The sequence below is a fragment of the Notechis scutatus genome, chromosome 1, assembly GCF_049901735.1.
Source record: "Notechis scutatus isolate UNSWTSFEM ecotype Mainland chromosome 1, rNotScu1.2, whole genome shotgun sequence".
Taxonomy (NCBI): Eukaryota; Metazoa; Chordata; class Lepidosauria; order Squamata; family Elapidae; genus Notechis; species Notechis scutatus.
Window position 1 is genome coordinate 143983654 of NC_142009.1, and position 24704 is coordinate 144008357.

General features: G+C 41.2%; 1 protein-coding gene across 1 annotated transcript in view; it reads left to right on the plus strand.

Annotated features, from left to right (window-relative positions):
- Nucleotides 1-4856: 4856 nt before the first annotated feature.
- The window catches only part of LOC113412653 (phosphatidylinositol 3,4,5-trisphosphate 3-phosphatase TPTE2-like), a 44051-nt gene continuing 24203 nt past the window's right edge, over nt 4857-24704 (plus strand). The window contains exons 1-5 of the mRNA XM_087947686.1: nt 4857-4894; nt 6693-6773; nt 10987-11034; nt 11922-12083; nt 24236-24355. Coding sequence (XP_087803812.1) covers nt 4857-4894; nt 6693-6773; nt 10987-11034; nt 11922-12083; nt 24236-24355 — 449 coding nt within the window. The remainder of the gene's footprint in view (nt 4895-6692; nt 6774-10986; nt 11035-11921; nt 12084-24235; nt 24356-24704) is intronic.

A 24704-nucleotide genomic window follows, 5' to 3' on the forward strand; every position in this document is an offset into this window, starting at 1 on the left:
TGCTCTTGTGTTGTTATGGTTGAAGCTGAAGTATTCAATGTATTCTATGCGGGGGTCCAGCTAACCTTGTAGGCTGTCTGTGTCCCAGGCTTGGTTGAATCTTGCTGGGTGATGATGTAATGAAGAGGCTTGTGTTCTAAAAGGATGTTGGGCAATTCCTATTATGGCTTTCTCCAGGTTTGGATCTTGAGTGAGCACTAATCCTATCACCCTGGAACTGAAGGCCTTTTGTCTTGTAGATAAAATAGCCCAGTCTTTCTGGGGCTATTAATAAAGGTGGGGACTGCTTTCCATGTTTCTCCTTTTCTCATCCAGGGAAATATAATATTCTGCCTTTTTAATATTTCCTAAAATATTTAATTCTTCTAGGCAGAGGGTGGGTGCTAACTTTTTTCACATACATGCACCATTGTACCAAAGTTCGAGAATGAACAGCCTGCCCCAATACCTGGGGGGAAGAGCCAGGTCTTCATAGCCTTCTGAAAGGTCAGTAAGATTAGAATCCCCTGTATCTCTGGGAGGGGACTCTTCCATAGGGCAAGCAACCATGATAGAGGAGGCATATTTCCTAGGAAACATCAGGTGACATTGCCCTACTGAGGGGACTTGGGGCATGCCTACCCTGTCAAACCTGGTGGGATGGGCTGAAACCATCAGGGATAAATAACCATATCAATTTTAAAGATAACCAACAGCAACTTAAATTGAACTTGGAACCCTGCTGGATCCCAATGCAGTAAATAGTCCTTGTCTTACCACCACAACTGAGCCCAAAGTTTCTGTTGCTGAGACAGTTTTGCTCAAGTTTGTGACCTACTTTCCCCAAAGACAGAGGATACCACTCCATCCTAAAAGGGGACATTTACTACCACTTGATATAGCTAAATATCACCTCCTGAGAGCCCCTAAAACCTGCCAGGAGTGAGATGAATCCAACTTTCAAATAGTAGGATTCAATGTCCCACAGACTCTTGTAACCAAATCAGATTCAGCCCAGATAACCAGACAAAACTGTACATTTCAATGAAGATAAGCTTTTATCCTGCCATAGCATGGACTAATTCAGGCTTATAATAAAGTAGCTTCCGTATGAGGCTGTTACTATAGCCATTCTGCTTCTCAAACTGACATATGTAGGAAATCCAAATATTGCTGTTTTTAATTTATATTCTACAAAGTTTTTCCATCAGTGAGAAAGACAGAAAAGCCATAAATATTTCTGAATGGTAATAAAAGGAAACGTCTGTTTGAAAACCTTCCAAACCTATTTAAATTGCTGTAATTCATTAATGGATATGGCTCTATATTATTGAAAGGGGGGTGGGTTTTTAGCATTTATTATACTGAAATAAATGATTGACATAAACCACATGTACATTGGCTCAAAAGTTAGTTCCTGTTAATTTAATGGCACTTATTCTAGGAATTTTTGAATGCTAATGTTAATTTTTGAATAGTCTAGGGCTTGAGGTTGACCTCAATAGTTTCAAATACCTGTAGTTGTGTTCCTGCAATATACAAAGAAATAAACCAAGAGGCAGTAACCTTTTTTGGGACGAAGGCACACACTTAAAATCAATAAACCTGGCCTCTAAAGTCATGACAATGATTTAATTAAAATTATTAATCATTTTTTGTTCATTGCTGTGGAGAGAGAGTATTTTAGCTACCAAATTAAAATGCTTTAAGCCTATAGCAGGCTTAGTTCACTATTTTAGGCATATGTAAATGAAAGTGAAGAAAAATCATGTTGCCAAAATCTAGTTTTCAGCAGTGCAATTTGGGAGATCTGGAGATATAAAAATAGAACTGGAGTCCATGGTTGCTGATTACTGTCATAAGCCATAGTTTTACAAACCGCAATGGCCAAGTCTATACATAGAGACCTTGATCTTGAGCAGCTGTTGGCAATAAGACTCTTCCATGCCATGTGGTGAATAACAAATTCTCTTAATGGTCCCCCAATGTTTTCCTATAGTAAGCCACCTTATAGTATGACTTCCTTCTTGAGGTCAAATAACCATTCCCCCTAATGTCCTTCTAGAAACTACTGGTAGTCAAAAAAATTAGAGAGCTTTTGGGAGCTGAGTGTTATTTGTACCACTGTAATTCCTTCAAGTTATTACCTTTTAATATTACAGTATTTTATTGTTGTAAATAAGGCTAATATGGTTTAATATGAACAAAAGACCATATGGGTTAGAGTTTTATGTACACGAAACAGCCTGTAGTCACTAGGAGTGGATGGCATACAACGTGGATTATACCTGATCAAAATAAATGTTAAATCGGAATTAAGCCGCCAGTCTTCCGCACTCCTCTGCATTGTGATTTAAAACAAATCATAATAGCATGCTGCAATGCACAAACCAAGGACCTGAAAGGAATCTACACTGGTGGATTTGTGCTAAGCCTAGATCTATTAAGACACAGGGAGGCTCGCCAATGAATCCCGTATGTATACCATCGTGTCTTTTATTATGTGCTGCAGAAATGCAGCTAATTTCGTGTAATAGTCAAACCAAGGCTTAGGATTACACAACACCAGTCAATTGTGTTTTCTTCTTCTTCAAAACAAGACCACGGTTAATAAAATCCAAGGTTATGAAAAATCAGAGTACAGTACAGCGTTCCTGAGGCAGCAGGACGCCTCGCGAAAGGAAAAAGGCGCATCTACCCGTTTTGCGCCCTTCTGAGCCGCACAGCGAGCGCGCCTTCCACGCGCCACGCGGGGGGAGCGTCGCCGCGATAATGGCGCGCGGCCTTGGCAACGGCGTTCCACGAGAGAACTTTGCAGGGAGCCGCCATCGCCTCAGGCCGTCGCTTTTCCCGCCCCGTGATGGCCATAAGCAGGCGCGAATCCCCGTCGGGTGGAGTCGCAGCCGAGCCAGCATGAGGAGGCGCCCCAAAAGGGGCGGCTTTTCTCAGCCATTCTGGTTGCCGCTTCTCATAGCCCGAAAGTACCAGGCGGGGGCTCCGTGGTATTAAATCCGGAGAGCCTTGGGGTGTGTGTGTGGTGGGGTCACCGCAGGTGAGCGTGAGGCCGACCGGGGAACTTCATTGTGCCGTCCAGATTCCCCCATACACTTAGGTCAAGATTCCCTCGTACGCTTAAGTAGAACATGAGGTGGCCGGGCAGCCTGGAAACCGGGCATCTTTCGGTGAAAACTGAAAGAAGTGTACTTCCTTTGCCACTTCCTCCCTGTACGCCCCGATCCGATGAGTGAGCCCTCTCCCCATCTTAGTTTCGTTTAGGAAGGAGAAGAAGAAACCCGAGGGTGGAAAACCTGGAGTCTTCCTCCCTCTTTTCTGCTGTGGTGGGATTGCATCTGTTAAGCTAATTTCTATTTAATTAGTTTCTGTGACTGCCTATCTCAACCCAGGGACTGGGCAGTTTATAATTCCAAAACAATAAAACGTTTAAAATGAAAACGGCATACATATAGATAAATAGAGAAAGAGAATTACCCACTTTAACAATAAAGCCAGGAGGCCGGGTCCTTAACACATTAAGAGCCCCCAGAGGTAGGCACATGGCCAAATTTTTACATTTTATGGAAGGCCAACAGGGTTTGGTTCTCCAAAATAGCTCCACATATAGAATACATCTCAGTGTTTACTTTGGGTTGTAACAAAGAGACCTGTTTCACAGGGAAATAGGAAGAAGGAACATATAAGCCTTGAGTGTTTATAAAAAATAGTAAATTAATAATAATAGTAAAAAATATAAATTAAATAGCTCCTTTGCTGTTCTAAATATTCAACAGAAAAGCTGATATCTTGAGAACTGTAAAAAAAAGTGCTCCCTTTCATTTTGCAGGAAATATTTTTAAAACTTGATCAGGTGAATTTCTCATTCCGGTCTGAAGTAATGATGTAACCAACTTCACCTCTGAAAAATAGGCTGAAGCCAGCTTTCTCTAACATTGGTGCTCTTCAGAAGTGCACCTGTCATGATTCCCATTTAACAGTGATCTTGGCGCTTGATTTAAGGGGTTTGTAATTTGATGTATAGTAACTAAAGTTGGGCAAAGCTGGCCAAAGTGAATGAGCCTCCCAGATATTGTTTTATTGTGCAGCCATCCATCTCCATTTTTGGCACTGTGTTTGGGGCTTTTATTTATAAACCACCTGTATTTTCTATTTTTTTCTTTCTGAAAAACAAAGAGAAATGGAATATATGTTTACAGGTCGTCTTTTACTTACAACCAGTTGTGTAGCAACTATTCAAATTTATGAAGAAGCTCCCTGTGGATACTTACGACTTGTTTCTAAAGTTCTAAAAGCCGCCCTCACAATCACATGACCACATTTATGGGATTTACTTCTGGTTTTCGGCAAAACTAGCCCATAGCAAACCATCACAAAAGTCATAAAATCGGGCTGGTCAAGTGGGTTACCTGATTTATGACCATCACAACTTATGACCATGATGGACAGGCTCCTTTTAGTCATAAATTTATTTGTTTATTTACTTTCTTTGGTATGCTGAGAGCTTTTAATCTGGAACCACTGTAGTAAAGCCTTCTACATCTACATGTGACTTTCATGTGCCAATCAATTTATAGACAATGTGCAGTTGATTTTGGTGGATTAACTTAAATAGCCTGTATGTATACATTAATTGAAGGAAGCTGTGCTTTATAGGATAGCATGGAGGGCACTTGCCTATAAAGTAACTAAGAGTCGGACACCACGAAATAGTAAAAAATAACAATACATTAATAATTTATATTTATTAAACAAGTAACTTGTATGTATAAAATGCCACTTTTGTTATTCTGAACAGTTCCTGTGTTTTTTCTCTTCATAGGCAGTATCTCTGCCGTGTTACACAACATAAGAAATAAAATATAATGTCAACTGTAACACCTAAATTAGAAGTCCCTGTTCGGTGAGTTATTTTAGTTGGAATATAAATGTAACCATAGTTCCATGGCAGCACCCAGTGCTCTGAATGCAAAGAACTTCAGATTCAATTGCTAGTGCCTCAAGTTAATACTAGATATGTAATAACAGACCTACACAAACATATGAAAATACAGTTTAAGTTCAAGTTATATTTTTGTGAAAGTATAAATTAATTTAATGTATGGTTTGTGAGATTGGAGTAAACAGAAAAATCAATACTGTTACTGATTAGATATGTGAAGAGGGTGCATTCATAAAACACTTTTTCAAGATATGCCTTTGGCTGTTCCTTTCCATCCTTGACTAATTTTGATTCCTGCAGTTTTTGAAGAAAGAGGAAAGTAAGTGTTTAGAATGTAACTATAGTGTGTAAACTATGTTAGACAGAATGCCTTTTCATTCAGCGTTAAAGCAGCATCTTACAATTTAGCATCTTCCAGATGTAATAAGGGTAAAATAATTCTTGAGTCAAACTCAGTTCCTGGTGATTACATGGACACATCCACATGGAACACCAATATGAAAGTTGTTTGCCTCTGCCTTCTGGGATATTTTCTACTTCCCAATTTAGTCTAAAACCCTAAAATGTGACATCTGGAGGGCAGTGATTAGAATGGGGAAGATGATGTTGTATGTCGCCTTTGAAGAAGAAATATTAACTATATCAGCTTGATTGATTACAGGTAATCCCCGGATTGCGAGCATTCCCTTAGCGAACATTCAAAATTATGTTAGCATTTACAAACAAGTTCCGAAATTATGAATGTTGCAGCACCACAGCAGCTGCTCGCTGTTACCAACAACCGCAGAAGTTCTGCAAAATTCACCACCTGTTTCCACACACACACCCCCGGCTGAGTCTTCACAGACACTTCACTTGTGGGAGACTCACTTACCTTGCAAAGATCTCTTTATCATGGTTTCTTTGCCTGTATTAGCAGAGAACAGGGGCCTAACATAGTGTGAGATCAGTAGCATGAGATCTTGTATGATTTCATTCCTATAGGCTTCAGCAGCCCTTTGCAAAAAGCCTTTGTTGGCACCAGCGGGAGGAGCGGGCATATCCCTCCGAAGCCCTGTTCCTACTGGCAAATGCAGACAGAAAGCAGCCCTGTAAGGCTGCATGCTGCTTTCTCTCCGCTGGAGGCCTCAAGCTGATCTCTGGTGAGAAAGCAGCCATGGAAGGCCGCACTCAGCCTTACGGGCCTGCTTTCTTGTCACGGAAGCCTTGTCAAGCCCTTTGCTGATGAGAAAGGAGGGAGCAGGCAAAGAAACAGGCTGGGGAGGAAACACCTTAATAAGGTAAGTCATGCAGCACGGCAGGATGCGGGGGAAACAATTATGGGGACCCCAGGGGAGGGAGAATGAGATATCTGTGGGTCAGAGGAGGCCTTGGGTAGTCTGAAATAGGTAACCTGTTCCCTCATTATGCCCCGTGGCCTTCTCCACCCCAAGATACCTCATGTGCACAATGAGCCACGCATTCGCCCATACATTAAATTAGTGAACGCGTGGCCGAAAGTAGAGAGTGATCTCTCACAAATTCTCAAGTTACGGATGGAATGGGCAGGATTACATTCGTAAATAGAGGACTACCTGTAATTCTGTGGCAGAAATCAAGTGACTAAGAAGATTACTGAAGAGGATGCAGGCACACATATTAAGTAAGTTGAACTTCCTGAACAAATTTAAACAACAGTCTTTGGTATAAATGGATATGATTATGTTACCATTGAAGAAGAAAGTTATAATAGCAGCTTGACTAATTAATTCTATGGCAGAACTGGGCAAACCAGGGAGTCTGAAGTTTCTCTTGATGATGGTGTTGAGGAGGAAGTTTCTTATTCAGACTCATGGATGAGGTAAGCTGATAAATTTAAATAAAACACAACATTATAGTATTATAAATACCATAATATTTCTTTGTTATTGAGTTGAGTTAGTTGAGAAAAGTAAATTAGGATTTTTAAAAATGCTTATATTTAGTAAGCATTTGAACTACTGCAATGCACTCTATATGGGACTATCCTTTGCTTCCAGGTGCAATTCAAGATATTAGTAATTCCATTTAAAAACCTGCAAGGCATGGGTCCATGCTTGAGAAACTGCCTTGTCCAGGGGTGGGATTCTACCAGTTCTATCCGGTTCTATAGAACCCCTTGTTAACTTTCTAAGCAGTTCAAGAACCAGTAGTTAGAAGCAATCTCCTTTTGTTTTTTTCCACGCTTATTACATTCTTGGCAGACAGCCTAGATTTACTGTCTCCAGAGCTTTGGGGCTTGGCTTTCTTAAAGGGGAAGGGTTGTTTTAAGATGTTTACACTGCTGTTGGGAGGAAATACTTCCCTGGACAATCAGCACTTTGAAGAAATAATTGAATAATGAAACAAAGCTTTTAGTGACAGGGAACCAAGATGAGTGACATTCAGCAAGGCTTCTTGGCTAGCTAGAAAAATTGACATTCAAACATGTGTTTACATATTCTTTCTGAGTTTTGGTCTAAAACTGGTTTTTGGTGAGGGTTAATTCTGTGCTTGGTGAAGTTTAATCCTGTGTTTATTGATGGGATAATTTTCCCTATTCAGCTTCAACAAACAACAGCTACTGTTGTGATTTAATTATTTGTATTGTGTTTGAATTTTTTCCTGCCTCATGGTTTCTTTTTCTGTCTGGGGAGGGGGTTCTTCCTTACTGCTTTAGTACTATCTGGCACTGTCCTTTTGGGGTATACTTCCAAGAGGCAGGATGCAAGCTTGGCACTGATTTTTTTATTGCCTTTCTGGGGGTCATGTGACCTTTCCTTAAATCTGGATGATTTCCTTAGGATATCTTGTGAGGTGAGTGAGACCAGCTTTAAGTGGTGCAAAAGGATCTAAGGATTGCTTTTCCTGGATGTGCTCTTTCTGGAGAGCTTAAATGACTCTGCTAAAGGGTTTCACTTTATGAGCAAGAGATGGCTGCTTGATAGTTATCACTGCATTTTAACTATTTTCATTCCTCAAAGTGCTCTGACACCCTGCCTGATTTGTAACTGGTTTGCAGGTATTTTTAATCTAATGATTGGTATTTAGGGCAGCTTTTTGCAAGCAAAGAAGCTTTTTGTATTTTTGTACAGGTAATCCTTGACTTATAACAGTTCATTTAGTGACCAAAGTTACAATGGCACTGAAAAAAGTGACTTATGACCATTTTTCACACTTATGATTGTTGCAGTATCCCCATTGTCATGAGAGGCCAGGCGAGGAGAAGCACCCCTTGACATGAGTGATGTCGAGTTGGCCATGCCCACCCAGTCATATGACCACCAAGCCACGCCCACAGAACTGGTTGTTAAAAAAACTGAATCCCACCCCTGGCCTTGTCCCTTTGGGACTGGTCCACCCCACCCATGCTGGAAGAAAGAACATTCTGCGGGCCCCACAGTCAAGCAATTTTGGCTGGTGTGATCCAGGAGGCCTTCTCTACCATGGCTCCTGCCCTTTGGAACATCTTGACCTCTGACATGAGATGAGCTTCCACCCTTCTGACCTTCTATAAGGGCCTGAAGACCTGGTGCTGTCAGATGGTTTGGAGTCCTAATGGCGGAGCATCACACTGGAAATGGTTGATGAATCAAGAGTGCTCCCATCTGCACATCCTGCTCCCTCCCTTTCCATCTTTTAACTATAATTTTACCTTTGTAATTTCCATTTTTATTTTTTAGAAATATTTATCTGTTATTAATTTTAATGCTATAAGCCACCCATAGTCACTTTGAAATGAGATAAATAAATCTAATCAATCAATCAACCCCAGTAGCAGACCCCACAAAACTTACAAATTATGTATGCGTTTATTTATGAAATGTATAGGCCACCCTATATTATATATAGTAAATTCCTTGTCAATATGTACCAAAATGGCAATAAAGTCATATAAGGTTTTAAAAGTATGTATAAAGGGAAAATATGGCTGGTGAGGAGAGTAAGATCCAGTACAGATCAGAAGAGATTAAACATTTCATCAGGCATGGAATGTTGGTTTCATTGATTGAGGAAGAATAGTGTTTGGAAATATACCATATTTGTTCCTGGTCCTTTTTCAATTTATCATTTCATTTAATTTTAAAGTGCATTTAGTTTTTAATATGTGCCATTTTGTTAGTTCCTGTCAAATGGTTCTTCTAGAAAATAAAAAGCACTTCCCAAATTGGCAATGTAGCTATGGGGCTCTAGTAAATAACTATACAGAGTAAAATAACACTGAGAAATTAATTACACAATTAACAAACATTAGAGTCATAGGAATTTTTTTCTTCTTAAGGACATAATCTGAATATAACAAATTCAGACTCTAGTTTTAGGTTGCTTTTTAATAGAAGGGTATGCAAGAGACAATAATGTATTTTTACATAAGAAAAGGCGGCTTTTTTGTTTTGTAGACATAGTTGATCTATGCAGCTGAATCCAGGGTATATATACAGATACGGATACAGATAATCAGAGTTGGAAGGGACCTTGTAGGTCATCTCGTCCAACCCCCTGCCCAAGTGGGAGACCCTACACCATTTCTGACAGATGGGAGTCCAATCTCTTCTTGAAAGTCTCAAGTGATGGCATTCCCACAACTTCCAAGGGCAAGCTGTTCCATTGGTTGATTGTTCTCACTGTCAGAAAGTTTCTCCTTATTTCCAGGTTAAATCTCTCCTTGTTCAGTTTCCATCCATTGTTCCTTGCCTGGCCTTCGGGTGCTTTGGAAAATAGCTTGACCCCTTCCTCTCTGTGGCAGACCCTCAAATATTGGAAGACCGCTATCATGTCTCCCCTGGTCCTTCTCTTTACTAGACTAGCCAAGCCCAGTTCCTGCAGCCATTCGTTGTATGTTTTAGCCTCCAGTCCCCTAATCATCCTGGTTGCTCTTCTCTGCACTTTTTCTAGAATCTCAACATCTTTTTTATAATGTGGTGACCAAAACTGGATGCAGTACTCTAGGTGTGGTCTTACTAAGGCTTTATAGAGTGGTATTAGTACTTCCCTTGATCTTGACTGTATCCCTCTGTTGCACTCAATTGATTTCTTATTTTATTTATTAGATTTTTTTCGTCCCACCTTTATTACTTTATAAACAACTCAAGGTGATGAACATACATAATACTCCTTCCCACTATTTTCCCCATAACAGTAATCCAGGTGAGGTGGGCTAAGAGTGACTGGGGCAAAATCACCCAGCTAGCTTTCATGGCTAAGGCAGGACTAGAATTTTTGTTCTCAAAGCATCAGGTTTCTAGCCTGATGTTTTGACTACTAGACTAAACTGGCTTTCTTTCTTGATAGAATCCTGTTTACTCATTTTTTATAGATTCTATTAATGAATAAAATGTATAAATGTCAGTTTAGTTATCTCTTAAAGCTTAGATTCAAAAATCCTTGAGACAAATAGAAACAATTGCTACTTTGAGGAATTATAAGGAAAACAAAAAGGATTGCTAGGAAGATTTAACTAGTACTTAGCAGGCCTAGAAATATGAGTGTTACTGGGGGTATAATTAGTGGTGGGACTCAATTTTTTTTACTACCGGTTCTGTGGGCGTGGCTTTGTGGACTTGTGTGGCTTTGTGAGCGTGGCTTTGTGGGCGTGGCAGGGGAAGGATACTGTAAAATCTCCATTCCCTTCCCACTCCTGGGGGAAAGTTACTGCAAAATCCCATTCCGTCCCCACTCCATTAACCTGCTTTCCAGCTCTGTTCTCCTGTGCAGGGCAACTAAAGAAGACCCAGCCAATCAGCTGGGACTCGGGTGGCAGAGAATAGAGGGGGGCAGGGCCAGTCAGTCAGTTTTCCGGTTCTCCGAACTACTCAAAATTTCTGCTACCGGTTCTCCAGAACTGGTCAGAACCTGCTGTATACCACTTCTGGTTATAATTCTAGACTGTCTTATAAATGCAATAAAAGTTTTTGTATTATTGATACTACTACAGTATATAAACTTGATTAGGGAGTACAAATATAATTCTAATTTGTAAGGCTTGATTTGTTCCTTGAAATCTTAGTCAAAATCTTTAACAATTTTTTTACTCCCTTTCTCTACCAACTATTCAGCAAGGTGAAAAAAAAGATATCTCCATGTGTGATGTCTTTTGGATTCAGGTAAATATTATGTTTATATGAAATGTAATTAAGTACAAGGAAAGAATTGTACAGTGATTTTTTCCCTTTCAATTACCACAGATTTACTGTATCAGAATGTATTGCTCAGTTTATACATTTTTATAAACCATGGTTTCTTCAATAAGTCAGTTTGCTGGATTCATTCAACTATTACATAATTTATAATTTACAATCCATAGTCTAACTACACATGACAGATATGAGCCAGTGGTTAAGAGTGCAGTACTGCAGGTTACTTCTGCTGACTGCCAGCTGACTGCAATTTGGCAATTTGAATCTCACTAGGCTCAAGGTTGACTCAGCTTTCTATCCTTCCGAGGTGGGTAAAATGAGGAGCCAGATTGTTGGGGGCAATAGGCTGACTCTGTAAACCGCTTAGAGAGGGCTGTAAAGCACTATAAAGCGGTATAATGGTCTAAGTGCTATTGCTATAATATCAAACTACAGTGTAGCGCAATGTAAGAAGTCTACAATGCACATGCCTCCAGCTTGGGAACACTGTCTGCATTTGCATTAATAACATAATTGACTGTTTTTTTTCATGTCTTTTCCATTTTTAGTATACACGCAGGCAGGTTGTACATTACACTTGTGGCTCTCCGACACCTTGTCATTCCACCACTGACTTGATAGGGTTTGATAAGACCATTTTCTTTCCAAAATAAGCATCCCCAGAATTTATTTCTCTACAGCTCTCATTATCAAAAACTATAGTTAATAATAACTAGAGATTACAGAAGACGTGATCCAAAACCAGTTGGATCTTAACATCTTATGTAATAGAAAAACAAAAAGTATAGAATTATAACTTGCATTCTTTTTGTTTTGAAATTTGCCTACATTTCTCATCTCCCTTGCATTTGCAGATTTTTTGGTGTGGTGCTTATTTTTTTGGATGTTTCACTTGTGATTCTTTCTCTGTTGATTGATGAAGACCATGAATCTGTTGAACACATGATTGCAAACCTCTCTTTGAGCATAGCACTATTTTTCTTCGTAGATGTGCTCCTGCAAGTATTTATTGAAGGGTAAGAGCATCTGTGCACATAGACATTTGCTAATTCTTACAGGCACCTTTATGGAATGAAATGTGGGAATTTAGAACTAGCCCTAGAGATTGAAGGGAAATTATATATTCTTATAGTAGAATTGTACAAGGAATAAAATATTTTAAATATTTTCTTTGTAAAGGTTTAAAGTTTTGGGGGAAATCTGTAAAAAATAGTTTGGAATACTCCTGTACATATTTCTAGAGCAATGATAGCTAACCTTTTCCATGTTGTGTGCCAAAAATGTGCTTGCTCGTGTGCCTGCACCCATGATGCAATGCACGTGCGACTCCCCCCACCCCTGCGTATGCACGTGCGATACCCCCTGCGCTGCACGCCTCTGCACATGTGCACGCAACCCCCCCACACCACATGCCTCTGCGCATGCACGTCTCTTCCACGCGTGCATCTCCCCCGTGCATGCGCTGCAGGTACCTGACAATCAGCTGGCTGGCGGGGGCGTGCCCACATGCGCAGTGGGGCTCTTCCGGGCAACCTCTCGCATGCCGGCAGAAGTTTTCTCAATCACCTTTCCCTCTGCCAGAATTTTTTCACTTTTCCAATTCTGAGCAAATACAATTCTAGCTGCAGTTAATACGTGAATAATCAAATATACTTTTTCTTTGCTATAATCTTCACATACCATCCCTAATAGAAATATGTCAGGTTTCAAATCTATATGTTGCTTTATCATTTTTTCCAACCATGTGTATACTTTTGTCCAATATCTTCTAGCTTCTATGCACGTCCACCACACGTTAATATGATCTAGGTGTCTGATGACACTTCCAGCATTTAGCTGATTTGTCTTTAAACATCTTTGCCAATTTTGCTAGTGCAAAGTGCCATCTATAAAATATCTTGTACAAGTTTGCTTTGTATGCTGTCAGTATTGTTAATTTATAATTTCTTTCCCGTAACTTCTGCCATCTATCTAATTCTATAGTGTCCCCAAAATTTTTCACCCATGCTATCATTTACTTGTTGTTCTTCTAGTTTGATACCTAATAAATAACAATACAATTTTTAATCAATTTATCTTCTGTTCCTGTTAATGTTTTGTCCAATTCTGTCAACTCCTTATAAATACCATCTGCTTTAACATCTTTTTCATATCTTTATTGTATCTGCATATATGAATGCCAATGCATATTAACCCTTTATTCATTCAATTATTGTTTGGTTTTGAGTTCATCCTTTTCATTCAATATATCCTTATATCTACCGTATTTGCCGGGCGTATAAGACGACTTTTTGCCCTGAAAAGATGCCTCCAATTGGGGGTCGTCTTATACGCCGGGTCGCCTTATACGCCGGCAAATAGTAATTGGGAAGCACTGCAGCTGCCTGCGGCTGAGGCACTTTGCGACTTTTTTCCTGATTCGTGGAAACGAATCCCGTGAGCCGAAAGCAGCAGCCAGCCTTCTCCCAGCTCCCAAGGAACGAGGCTCGCACCGCCCGAGCTCGCTGAGGTATCCAGCTGGGGCTGTCAGGAGTTGTTACCGCTGGCGCGGCTCCGCTGCCCAGTCCCGCGTTGCCTCGGGAAGGGAAAGGCAAAACCAGGAGCCGCTGCTGCCATTGCAAAGCGCCGCCGCGGCTCTTCCTTTTGCCTTTCCTTCCCGAGGCAACACGGGACTGGAGCCGCGCGAGCCGCGCCAGCGGTAACAACTCCTGACAGCCCCAGCCGGATACCTCAGCGGAGCCCGGGCGGTGCGAGCCTCGTTTCCTTGGGAGCTGGGAGAAGGCTGGCTGCTCCTTTCGGCTTCACGGGATCGCTTTCCACGGTAGACAAAAGTGCCTCAAAAAAAAAAAAAAGTGCAAAAGTGGAAGGCGTTGGAAGAGGGGCGAGTATATAACAAACTATATTTTGAGTGGAAATGTTGGGGGTCGCTTATACGCCGGGTCGTCTTATACGCCGGCATATACGGTAATAATGGTTTCCATTTTATAAACATTTGGATGTATGAGTGCTTCCATTGTTGATAACTATACTGGAATTTTCAAATAACATTGTTCTCTAGTTTTTTCCCACATTAACAATAAAGCATTCCTAACATAGTGTCTTTGAAAATATCCATGTATCTTACTTCTCCCATACAATAAAAAAGCAAGCCAGCCCAATTGCAAATCATGTCCCTCCAATGTCAACAACCTTGTATTTCTTAAGTTCATCCATTCTTTCAACCATATTAATGCTGCAGCCTGATAGTATAATTCCCAATTTGTAACCCTCCTTTGATTCTTGCATGCTGCAACATTTTAAGGTTAATTCTTGCTTTCTTCCCTTGCCATATATATTTCAATACTATTCTATTAATATCATCAAAATATTTCTTCTCCAGTTTTATCGGAATTGTTTGGAAGAAATATAATAACTTCAGTAATATATTCATCTTAATTGTTGCAATTCCTCCTCTTAATGATAACTGCATGTTACCCCATTTTTCCAAAATTTTTCTTAATTTGTTGTTTCAATTTATAGTAATTATCCTCCTTAATCGTTCCACATCTAGCCGTCAATTGAATCCCCAAGTATTTCACTTTCTTTGTAATCTGGATATCTAGTCTGTCCTCTTTTCTGTTTCTCTCATATTTTTTCTCATATTTTTACCAGGATCTTAGTTTTCCCTTTATTTATTTTCAATCCTGCCACTTTCCCATATTCTTCTATCTTGTTTATCAACTTAGGTCCTGTTTCTAGCGGTTCTTCTAGTATGAAAACCAAATCTACAAATGCCTGTAGTTTATATTCATCCTTTCTTATTTCCATCCTTTTTATTTCCTTGTCTTTCCTGATGTTTCTATTTAACACTTCTGAAGTTAATACAAATCATAATGGTGACAAGGGACACCCTTGTCTTGTTTCCTGCCCTTTCATCCCCTATAGCAGCAGGAGTAGCGGGCAGGGCAGTTGACCCCCCAGCCAGCAAATGCTTCCCTGCTCACTATTCCTGCTGCTGCTGGGGGCGAAAGGGTGGCAGCGGTTCTCGCTCCTGTCTCTCATCCTGTGCCTGCTGCTGCTGCTCTTTTGGAGAGGCAGGGCTGTGTGTGCGAATCACCCCTGCCCTCTAGCCCCCAGTGGTGGCAGGACCAGGGGGAAGGGCAGGAGCGACTGGCTGGTCACTGCAGCTGCTTCCACGTCGGCGAGCCATGTGGGCAGCTCACCTCCCCGCTGACAGCTCCTCTGCCAGTATCCTGCCTGGAAGCAGCAGCACAACAGCCGCTGCCACCGCCTGGGACAAGGGGGCAGCGGAGGCATGGATGGGCAGGCCAGTGCTTCCTTCCCTCCTCCCCTCCCGAGCAGGCTTCTTGCACAGCCCCAGCCCTCCAGCCCTCAGCACTGATGTGCATCTGTGTTCCGGAGAGCATGGCTGGCTCGGGCACATGGGACAGGGCCCCATGCCCGAGTTGATCAGCGTGCTAGAACCCAGAACAGGAAGGGGAGCAGTGCTGTCAGCCAGGATGGCTGGGGCCGTACAAGAAGGGAGGGAAGCCCTGGCCCTCCTGTCCTTGTCCCTGCTGCCCCCTCACCCCCAGTGGCAGCGGCTGTTGCATTGCCACTTCCAGGCAGGATGCTGGAGGAGGAGCTGCCAGCGGGGAGGCAAGCTACCCACATAGAGATGCCACCGAGGGCCCAGCTCGCCGATGTGGGAGCAGCTGCAGTGGCTGGCCAGTCCTGCCCTTCCCCCTGCAGCTGTGGCTGCTGCTGCTCTTCTGGGGAGGTGCAGGAGTTGAGCCAGGTGGGAGGAACACTGGGGACAGAAGCGGTCAAGCCTCCTTGGCAAAAGTGGTGGTGGGCTGCGTGGGGGGAAGCTGGCACTTCTGGGGTGCCCAAGCCGGCCAGGTGCTCTGGAGCATGGATGTGCTGTGGGCTGGAGCCACGCAAGAACCCCACTCAGGCAGAGAGGGATGGAAGTCCTGGCCCACCCATCCTGGCCCACAGCTGTGTCCCTCTCCGGGTCTTTTGGCAGGCACACCAAATTCTATTTTCGTTGCTGGTCTTTGCCCCTGCATGCGCACCAGAAACCAGAAGACCAAGTGGCCAATGCACATGTGCGCATTGGGAACAAGATCATCTTCCTGGCACATGCATGCGTACCAGGCAGCTGCTCTTCTGGTTTTTGGTGCTTATGTTTTCCTGTTGTCGGTGGCCATCTTGGATTCAAGCCTTCCACCACGAGGTGAGAGGCCATTTTGTAAGCCAGGGGGCCATTTATACCCTAAGGGGCTTAATAGAAAAATTTCTAAACAGCTTCTTTCCAATGCAAGAGCCTTATTTTACAAATGGAGCAAGATAAGGCTCTGGCAGAGCTTTCCCCCCCAGTGGAACAGTCTTTTAAGCCCAATAGGAGAAAATGACGTAGGCAACGCACCCAATCAGTTCAGAGGGAGGTGGCTGCTAAAATCTATGATGCCACCTGGAAGGCTTTTTCCTGATGGTGCCTCAGGGAGGATCTTTCTCTTGCTTCAGCCCAGTTGGCATAAGTTCTTAGCTTCCTTCAGCATGGGCTGAGAAAGGTTTGGCCCCCAACACCTTACGCAGGCAGGTTGCGGCCCTCTCCTCAGTCCTTTCATGGGGTTCGCTTCCTTCCTTATCCCATCACACTTCAGTCAGGAGGTTTTTGAAAGGGGCTTCCAACCTGCACCCTCCGGTGGTTCACAGGTATCCTTCCTGGGACCTTCATGTGGTCCTTGATGCCCTTACAAAGCCACACTTTGAACCCCTTAGAACAGTGTCTCTCCGTTTCCTGACTCTGAAGGTAGTGTTCCTTGTTGCCATCACTTCTGCCAGGAGGGTTTCCGAGCTTGCTGCTCTTTCCATCAGACAGGACCTTTGTTCCTTTCACGATGATAGGGTTGTTCTTTGTCTGGACCCCTCATTTATTCCAAAGGTTAACACCTGGTTTCACAGGTCCCAGGACATAGTTTTGCCTGACTTCTGTCCTCTCCCGCACCATGACTTAGAGTGGCAGTGGCACACGCTAGACGTAAGAAGGGCTCTTAGAATATACATTAAACTGGGCTGACCACAACCCAATTCAAATAACCTGGAGAGGTAGAAGAAAACCAAAAAGAAGATGGACTCTTAACACCCACTTAATAAAAGAAGAAGAATACACTAATAAATTGAAAGAAGAACTGAACTTCTTCTTAAAAGAAAATAATAATGAACTAACTTCGAAACAAAATATATGGGACACAATGAAGGCATTTATAAGAGGAACAACAATCTCTTACAATGCTATGAGAAATAAAAGAAAGTATGCCCAACAAAGTAATTTACAACAAGAAATTAAGGATTTAGAAACCCAACTACAAAAGAACCCAAAAAATCAAAGAATACAGAATCAGTTAATAACAACTAAACACAAACTAAATTTATTGGAACAAGAAAAATTGGAGATTAGTCTGAAAATGACTAAACAAATTTATTTTGAGCACGCAAACAAGCCAGGGAGATGGTTAGCCCACAAACTTAAGAAAATGAAAGAAAAAAGATGGATACACCAATTAATGGACGAGAGGGGCAATTTGAGATTTGAGAGATAGAGAAGAAAAATGAGATTACTTTTAAATACTTCAGGAAATTATACAAAAAGGAAGAAGTTTGTGAGGACAAAATAATGAAATACCTAGAGGAAGCGAATGAAAAAGCAATTGGAGAGGAAGAGATAGAATTATTAAACAAAAATATAACATGGTCCGAACTGAAGTCAGCAATAGAGAAGCAAAGTAACAATAAAGCGCCAGGACCGGACGGGATACCTGTAGAACTTTACAAAACAATCATAGAACAAATTGGACCACTGATGCTGGAAGTATTCAATGAGGTACTCTTAGCAGCCAAGATGCCGGACTCGTGGAGGGGAGCCTTAATTTCACTGATCCCGAAGGAGGACCTAGACCATAGACTTATTAATAATTATAGACCAATCTCGCTCCTGAATGCAGATTACAAACTATTCTCTTCTATAATAGCTAATAGACTAAAACAGGTTCTAAACACACATATCCATGAAGATCAAAATGGATTTCTCCCATTTCGACAAATTAAGAATAATCTAAGAACAGTGATAGACATTTCAGAATACTATGAAGCCCATCCGGAAAAACAATTTGCATTTATGTTTTTGGACGCTGAAAAAGCATTCGACAATTTAAATTAGCATTTTTTAATTCAAAAAATATACAATATGAACCTCGGCACTAGATTCGAAAACGTCGTCACTACAATTTACCACACTCAACAGGCAAATATTCTAATAAATGGGGAACAAACTGACCCGATAAAAATAGAAAAAGGGGTTAGACAGGGTTGCCCTCTCTCTCCTCTGCTTTTCATATTCGCCCTAGAATCTCTTTTGACGTATATTAGGCAAAATTCGAGAATTAGAGGACTGAGGATTAAATCAGAAGAGTACAAAGTACAAGCCTTCGCTGATGATTTGGTTTTTTTTCTGGAGGAGCCTATAGAAAAAGGACATAACTTATTAGAAGAACTAGAACGATTTGGAGAAGTCGCAGGATTTAAAATTAATAGGGGAAAAACAAAATTAATGTCTAAAAATTTAACAGGAGACCAGAATAAAGAACTAGAGACAATAATGGGAATACAGGTGACAAAAAAAATTAAATACTTAGGAATTTGGCTTACTCCACAAAGCAAATCATTAAAAGAAAACAACTATGACAAACTTCTCCAACAATCCAAGAAAGATTTAGACTCCTGGAGTACATTACAACTTTCCTTATTGGGCAGGATTGCTCTGATTAAGATGAATATTCTGCCAAAATTTCTATATCTATTCCAGACAATTCCAATCAAATTAAATAAAAAATTTTTTTATGGAATTAAACAAGATAACACTGAAATTTATTTGGCAGGGGAAAAAAGCTAGGATTAATGTAAAAGCCCTACAAGATTTGAAAAGCAGAGGAGGGTTAGGCCTGCCAAACTGGGAAGTATATTATAAGGCAGCCACCCTACTATGGATAAAGGAATGGGTGAATTTAACCAACAAAAGAACACTAATATTAGAAGGCCACGATATGCAGAAAGGATGGCATGCCTTTCTGTGGGAAACTGGGAAACCCAGGCAATCATATTTCCATAGGCATCTTATCAGGGACTCTCTATTAACCAATTGGAAAAAGTACGAAAAAAACTTTATCTAAAAATACCGATTTGGCTATCTCCAATGGAAGCGATGGTACACCCTAATAATTTGGATATAACTAAAATGATTAAGTACGAAAATTTATTAGACCCACAAGGAAAACTGAAAACCCGACAAGAATTACAAGAGCGAGGATTTAAAATTGATCAGTGGGTGTACCTTCAAACTCATAGTAGATATAAACAAGATATTAAGGAATTTGGAATCTACAATAAATTACAGACTTTAGACAAAATTCTATTAGGATCGAGCAAAAAAAATATATCTAAATTTTACAAACATTTATTAGAAACTGAACTAGAACAAGAAATTGTCAAAGGAAATATGATTGCGTGGAGCAGAAACGTGGGACGGAGCATTACTCTAGCAGAATGGGAAAGGATCTGGAACAGGAACATTAAGATCACGAAATCAGCAGCTTATAAAGAAAACGCATATAAAATGTTTTATAGATGGCACCTGCCCCCCTCGAGATTGGCGAAGATGCACCCCAACACGAGCCCCAATTGTTGGAAATGCCAAAGCATAGAAGGTACCTTCTTCCATTTGTGGTGGTCGTGCAAGGAAACCCAGAAGTACTGGCAAAAAATTAGGCGCTGGCTAGAGGAAATAACCAAGGAACAAATAGAGTACAAACCAGAGTCCTTCCTTCTAGGAATTTTCGATAAACAAATACCCAAAAAATCGAAGTATATTGTAATTCATATCTTAACCGCAGCCAGACTGGCATTTGCCCAGTGCTGGAAATTACCTTCCATTCCCACTGAACATATGGTTATTCAGAAAATTTTACAATGCGCCGAAATGGACAAACTAACCCAAGCACTAAAAAATAAAGAATCCTCATCCTATTACAACAATTGGAATCCTTTGGCTAAACCAAAGATAGATCACCTTTAGGAAAATTATGGCCGAGGGCCTCTGAAGCAGAGATAAAGAAAAGCACCGCCGATGATACTTTTGAAGAAGAAAGGATCTTACAGACAGTCACAAAATATGGTTTTATTTTAACTGTTTTCCCTACTCTACCCTTCCCCTCCCTTACTCTTCCCTTTCCCCTCTCTTAGGCTTTCCTCTCTCTCCCTCTTGGCCTAGGCTAAGGCCTGTTTGTCTTTTTTTTTTTTTTAAACAAGTTTTATTAAAAATTTCAACAACAAACAAATCATTACATATTTAAATCTTTTCCTGTCTTTCTACAGAAATTTCCCCAATATTCTCATAAAACACAAACAAACACAAACAAACATAAAGAAATCTTTTAGTAAAGTACCTTGGCCCCAGTTACCTCTCTTTGCATGGGCAGCGCATATCACTCTTCACAATTCTATCTTATTTAATCCATCTTAATTAAATCATTATATTTATATTTTTTGCCCATTCATTATCCCTCTATCTCTTCTTATAATAAAAAGAATTTCTCCTGAAATCACTAATCAGAGTATGATGCCTTTCTATCCTCCCCCTAAGTTAGTAAAATTAACATTCAACATAACAAATACCCAATTCGGTTCTGCTTGGTACATTCTATCCACCAAAAATGTTTAAATACATTGTATCCTCCTTTCCTTCAATATTTTATTACATTTTAAAAATCAATCATTATTAAAGACTTCAACATTTTAATTTCTTATTAAATCTTAAACCATTCTAATTTACTATTTCAAATATAAATGTTACAATACCATCTTCTGTACCTAGCAGAATCTTTTTACAGAAGTTTATATTTCATCCTTTGTCCCTAAAAAAATTCCTCTTCTCCCATCCAATTTTAAAACTTTGAGGCTTTTCTCCGCCTTTCCCTTTCTTTCTTCCCCCACCAAATCTTCCTACCCCCCTTCTTCTTCTAACCTCTACCTTGCTGGGATCCCTTCTCTGTTGTGTTCCCTTTTTCTCTTGTTTGCTATCATTATATTTACTTTGCATCATATTTTTCTCTTTCTCAAATGTTTTTTAGATCTTAAGTCCTTCATTTTCCTTGCTCTCTTCCTTCCTTCTTCCTTAGATAAGTTTTGGGATTCAATAAAGATGGCGTCTTCGTCTTTTCCTTGTTGTTGTTCTTCTGTTTCCATCTGTTTCATTGTCTGTTGGTAATTGACCAGCGCCATTTCTAGAAATAGAAAAGCTTTTTCCATACCATCTTTGCAGGCTGCTTTTGTTTGCTCATATTCATCTCTCAGGTCTTCAAAAGGGAAAGCCATTATAAATAAATCTTTTCTTTTCTTTATTCCTCTTTCTTCTTACACCAACCAAATATTCCGAGAGAAAGGTAAAACAATCCCAAAATCCACAATCCTCAATAAATCCAAGCAAGCCAAAATTCCCCCTTCCTCTTCCAGGGGTGGTATCAAACAAATAAAAAGAGAGTCCAAATCTATATTTTAAAGCCTTATTAAAATTATGTTTCTGTCCTCAAATCTTCAAGGCATCTCCTCCAACAAGATCCAGATTTATATATTTTCTTTATCCTCTCCCTTCCGGCTTAATTCCGTTGGGAGGGAGAGTAAACTTTCCTTTCAGCACCTCAAAATAGCCGCTTTTTTTCTCTTGTGGAAAAAATCATCAAAAAACCATCTTTTCCAGGAATTAAATTAGATAAATCTCAAAGCCCTGGGTCGACCAAGAAGAACTTTCACTTTCAATAACTTTCTCTTCTTCCTCCTGCGCATACTTGCCCGGCTGCCGACTTCTTTGTGGCGGCCATTACGGACCGCCGCTGCACCGTCCTGGTAAAAGGGGTTCTGCCGGCCAGGGAGGGGGTCTGCAACACCCCCAGACCCTTCCTCCGGATCCCCCTTACCTTCAGCTACCCCTGCAGGGCAGCCTTGCTCCGCACCCGTCCGGATCGGAGCCCCAAAACGGCTAGCGCAGCAGGGATCGCGCAGCTTCGCGAATCCCTACCGCTCGCGAAGCCGACAAACCAGAAACTCAGGCCTGTTTGTCTTTTTGTTGTACATAACTTGTAGTTGTGTTGTTCTTTTAAAGGTAAAACTAATAAAGTATTTTTCCAAAAAAAGAATATACATTAAACGCACTTCCTCCTTCAGGAAGTCAGAAGCCATGTTTGTTTCCTTTTTCCCTTCTCACTTGGGGCACAAGGCCTCTTCTCCTCCTATTAGCAGGTGGGTCAGGTCTTGCATTGAGCAGGCCTACAAAGCTGCGGCCCTTCCGGTTCCCCGAGGTCTGACGGCGCACTCTACCAGAAGCGCGGCCACTTCTGCTGCCTGGGCGACCCAAGCATACTTGGAGGAGAGTTGTTGTGCGGCCACGTGGACATCCCCGTCTCCTTTCATCAGACACTACCGTTTGGATGCTTTTGCCTCAGCGACTGCAGCCTTTGGCAGACGGGTGCTTCAATGAGTGGTTCCACAGTCGATGTGTTGAGCCAGACGATGACCCACCCGTGGACATGCAAGCTTTGGTATATCCCATCCTGGGCTCTCGATGCAGCATGGAGGAGAATGGGCGTGGATAGAAGTTACCGTGAACACCCTTTCTATCTATGCTGTGAGAGAGCCCAGCCCCTCCCTTGATTCATCTGGAGGGGGTAAGACATATTTCTGTATTTATTTTGGGCTTTCAGAGACACCTTTCAGTCTGTCAAGTATCTTCGCCAAAGCTGGGGTCTCTCCCGGGGGCTGAGTACAGACTCAGCTATGACGTCATAGGAAGGAGTCAACCCATCCTGGGCTCTCTCGCAGCATAGATAGAAAGGGCGTTCACGGTAACTTCCACCAACGCCCATTCTTGTTCCCATACCATCAGGGTCATGTAGCTCCCCTTCTCCTTCTGTCTTCTATTTCCCTTTCACCTTTAGGTGGCACTGTTGCACTGCTTTCTCTTTTTACTGTAACAATCCCTTATCCAAAGTTCTCCAACGTTTATAATTAAATGTGGGAAGGTATAAAATCAAGAAAAAAGAAAAAAAAAGTAAATCCCAATGCCTCTTCTTATTTCCCTAAATTAATCCAATAGATCCAATAAGTTCAGTCCAGTTGCTCAGTTACTGTTCATTCACAAGTTCTTAATTAATGACTTCCTTTCTGAATCTGCACCGGAAAAAGCTTTCCTCGATGCTTTCTTCAAGGTTTTTTTTTACCCACCTCCACCTTTACTTTTGGCGCTTCCCTTCACCCTGTTTTTCCCAGGGGGCTCTTCCTTTAATATATTTGGGAAAAAAAGGTGGTTCTCACCCAGTATGATCACACTTTCTCTCCTTTCCTTCTTTCTGTCAGCAGCTGCCCAAGCTTTGTAGCGCCGCACAATGGCTGCTTTCCTTTCCTGCTGGCTTGAAGAACTTCCTCTGGATCTGCCAGTGACTTTGCAATGTCCTTGGGATCAATAGAGTGTTCTCTTCTTGATTCTCGCCCCTCCAAGGCGATTTAGGTCCAATAGGGACTACTGGCTGTCAGGATGTTGACGCCCCCCCAGGAGCTCCGAGGAAGTCCATCGTATCACTGCGACATCAGCTCCACCCTGTTCTGAATCTCCCTTCAACAGCTTGGGGTGACTTTTAGTTGACAAAACAAAGAAAGCTTACAAAAACAAAAAGAATTGTGAAGGCCTTTAACTATTTCATATCACTAAACTATTTTTAACTATTTTTCATGAGCTCTTTATCTACACTATATTCTGTATCTTCCTATCTTTCTACTATATATCTCTAATATATTTATTGCTAACATCTATGTTTCTTTTGTTGTAAAACTTGTATAGATCCTATTGTCACCCTCTATAGAACTATACTACAGAGTTCATTTACAGTCTGAGGGAAGAAAAATATAGGTTCTGTGCAGAACTCCAAGGTAGAGTTTCCTCTTTCCTTTTTTAGCACTGAAGTCTTATTGGCAGCAGCTGTTTGATGGCAACTGTATCATTCTGACAGTGGGAGACGGACACCACCATTAAGCTATTGTTACTTAGTGTTTGAATACTCTTATTTGTTTTGCATTTCAGATTCAAAAACTACTTCAAATCTAAATTAAACATTCTAGATAGCATCGTTGTTGTGGGTAACTTGTTGGTTGATACTCTATATATTGCCTCTGACTTGGGTGGAATAACTGTAATTCCAAGGTAAGAAATATGCACCTTTTCAGCTCAAAGGTGCTTTTTCAAAAGGCAACTAAACTGTTTTTCCTTGAGAAAGAAGACATTTTGCTTCTCATCCCTCTTTCTCAACAGAGGGGGCGGGATAAAACACCACCTATCTCCTGTCATATAACGCAGCCCTTGCAGCAGTTCTAAGATTCCATTTGCTCTCTGATACAGATGACCCTGAGGGCATAGATAGACTCCCAAGTGGCCTCAAGAGCTCCCAGGGAGAATGCTAACAACCAGATGGCTGCAACAATATATAATCCTTCCACTCACCCCGCCCCCCAACCCTATCTGAACTAATCTTTCCATTGTCCCCATCATCCTG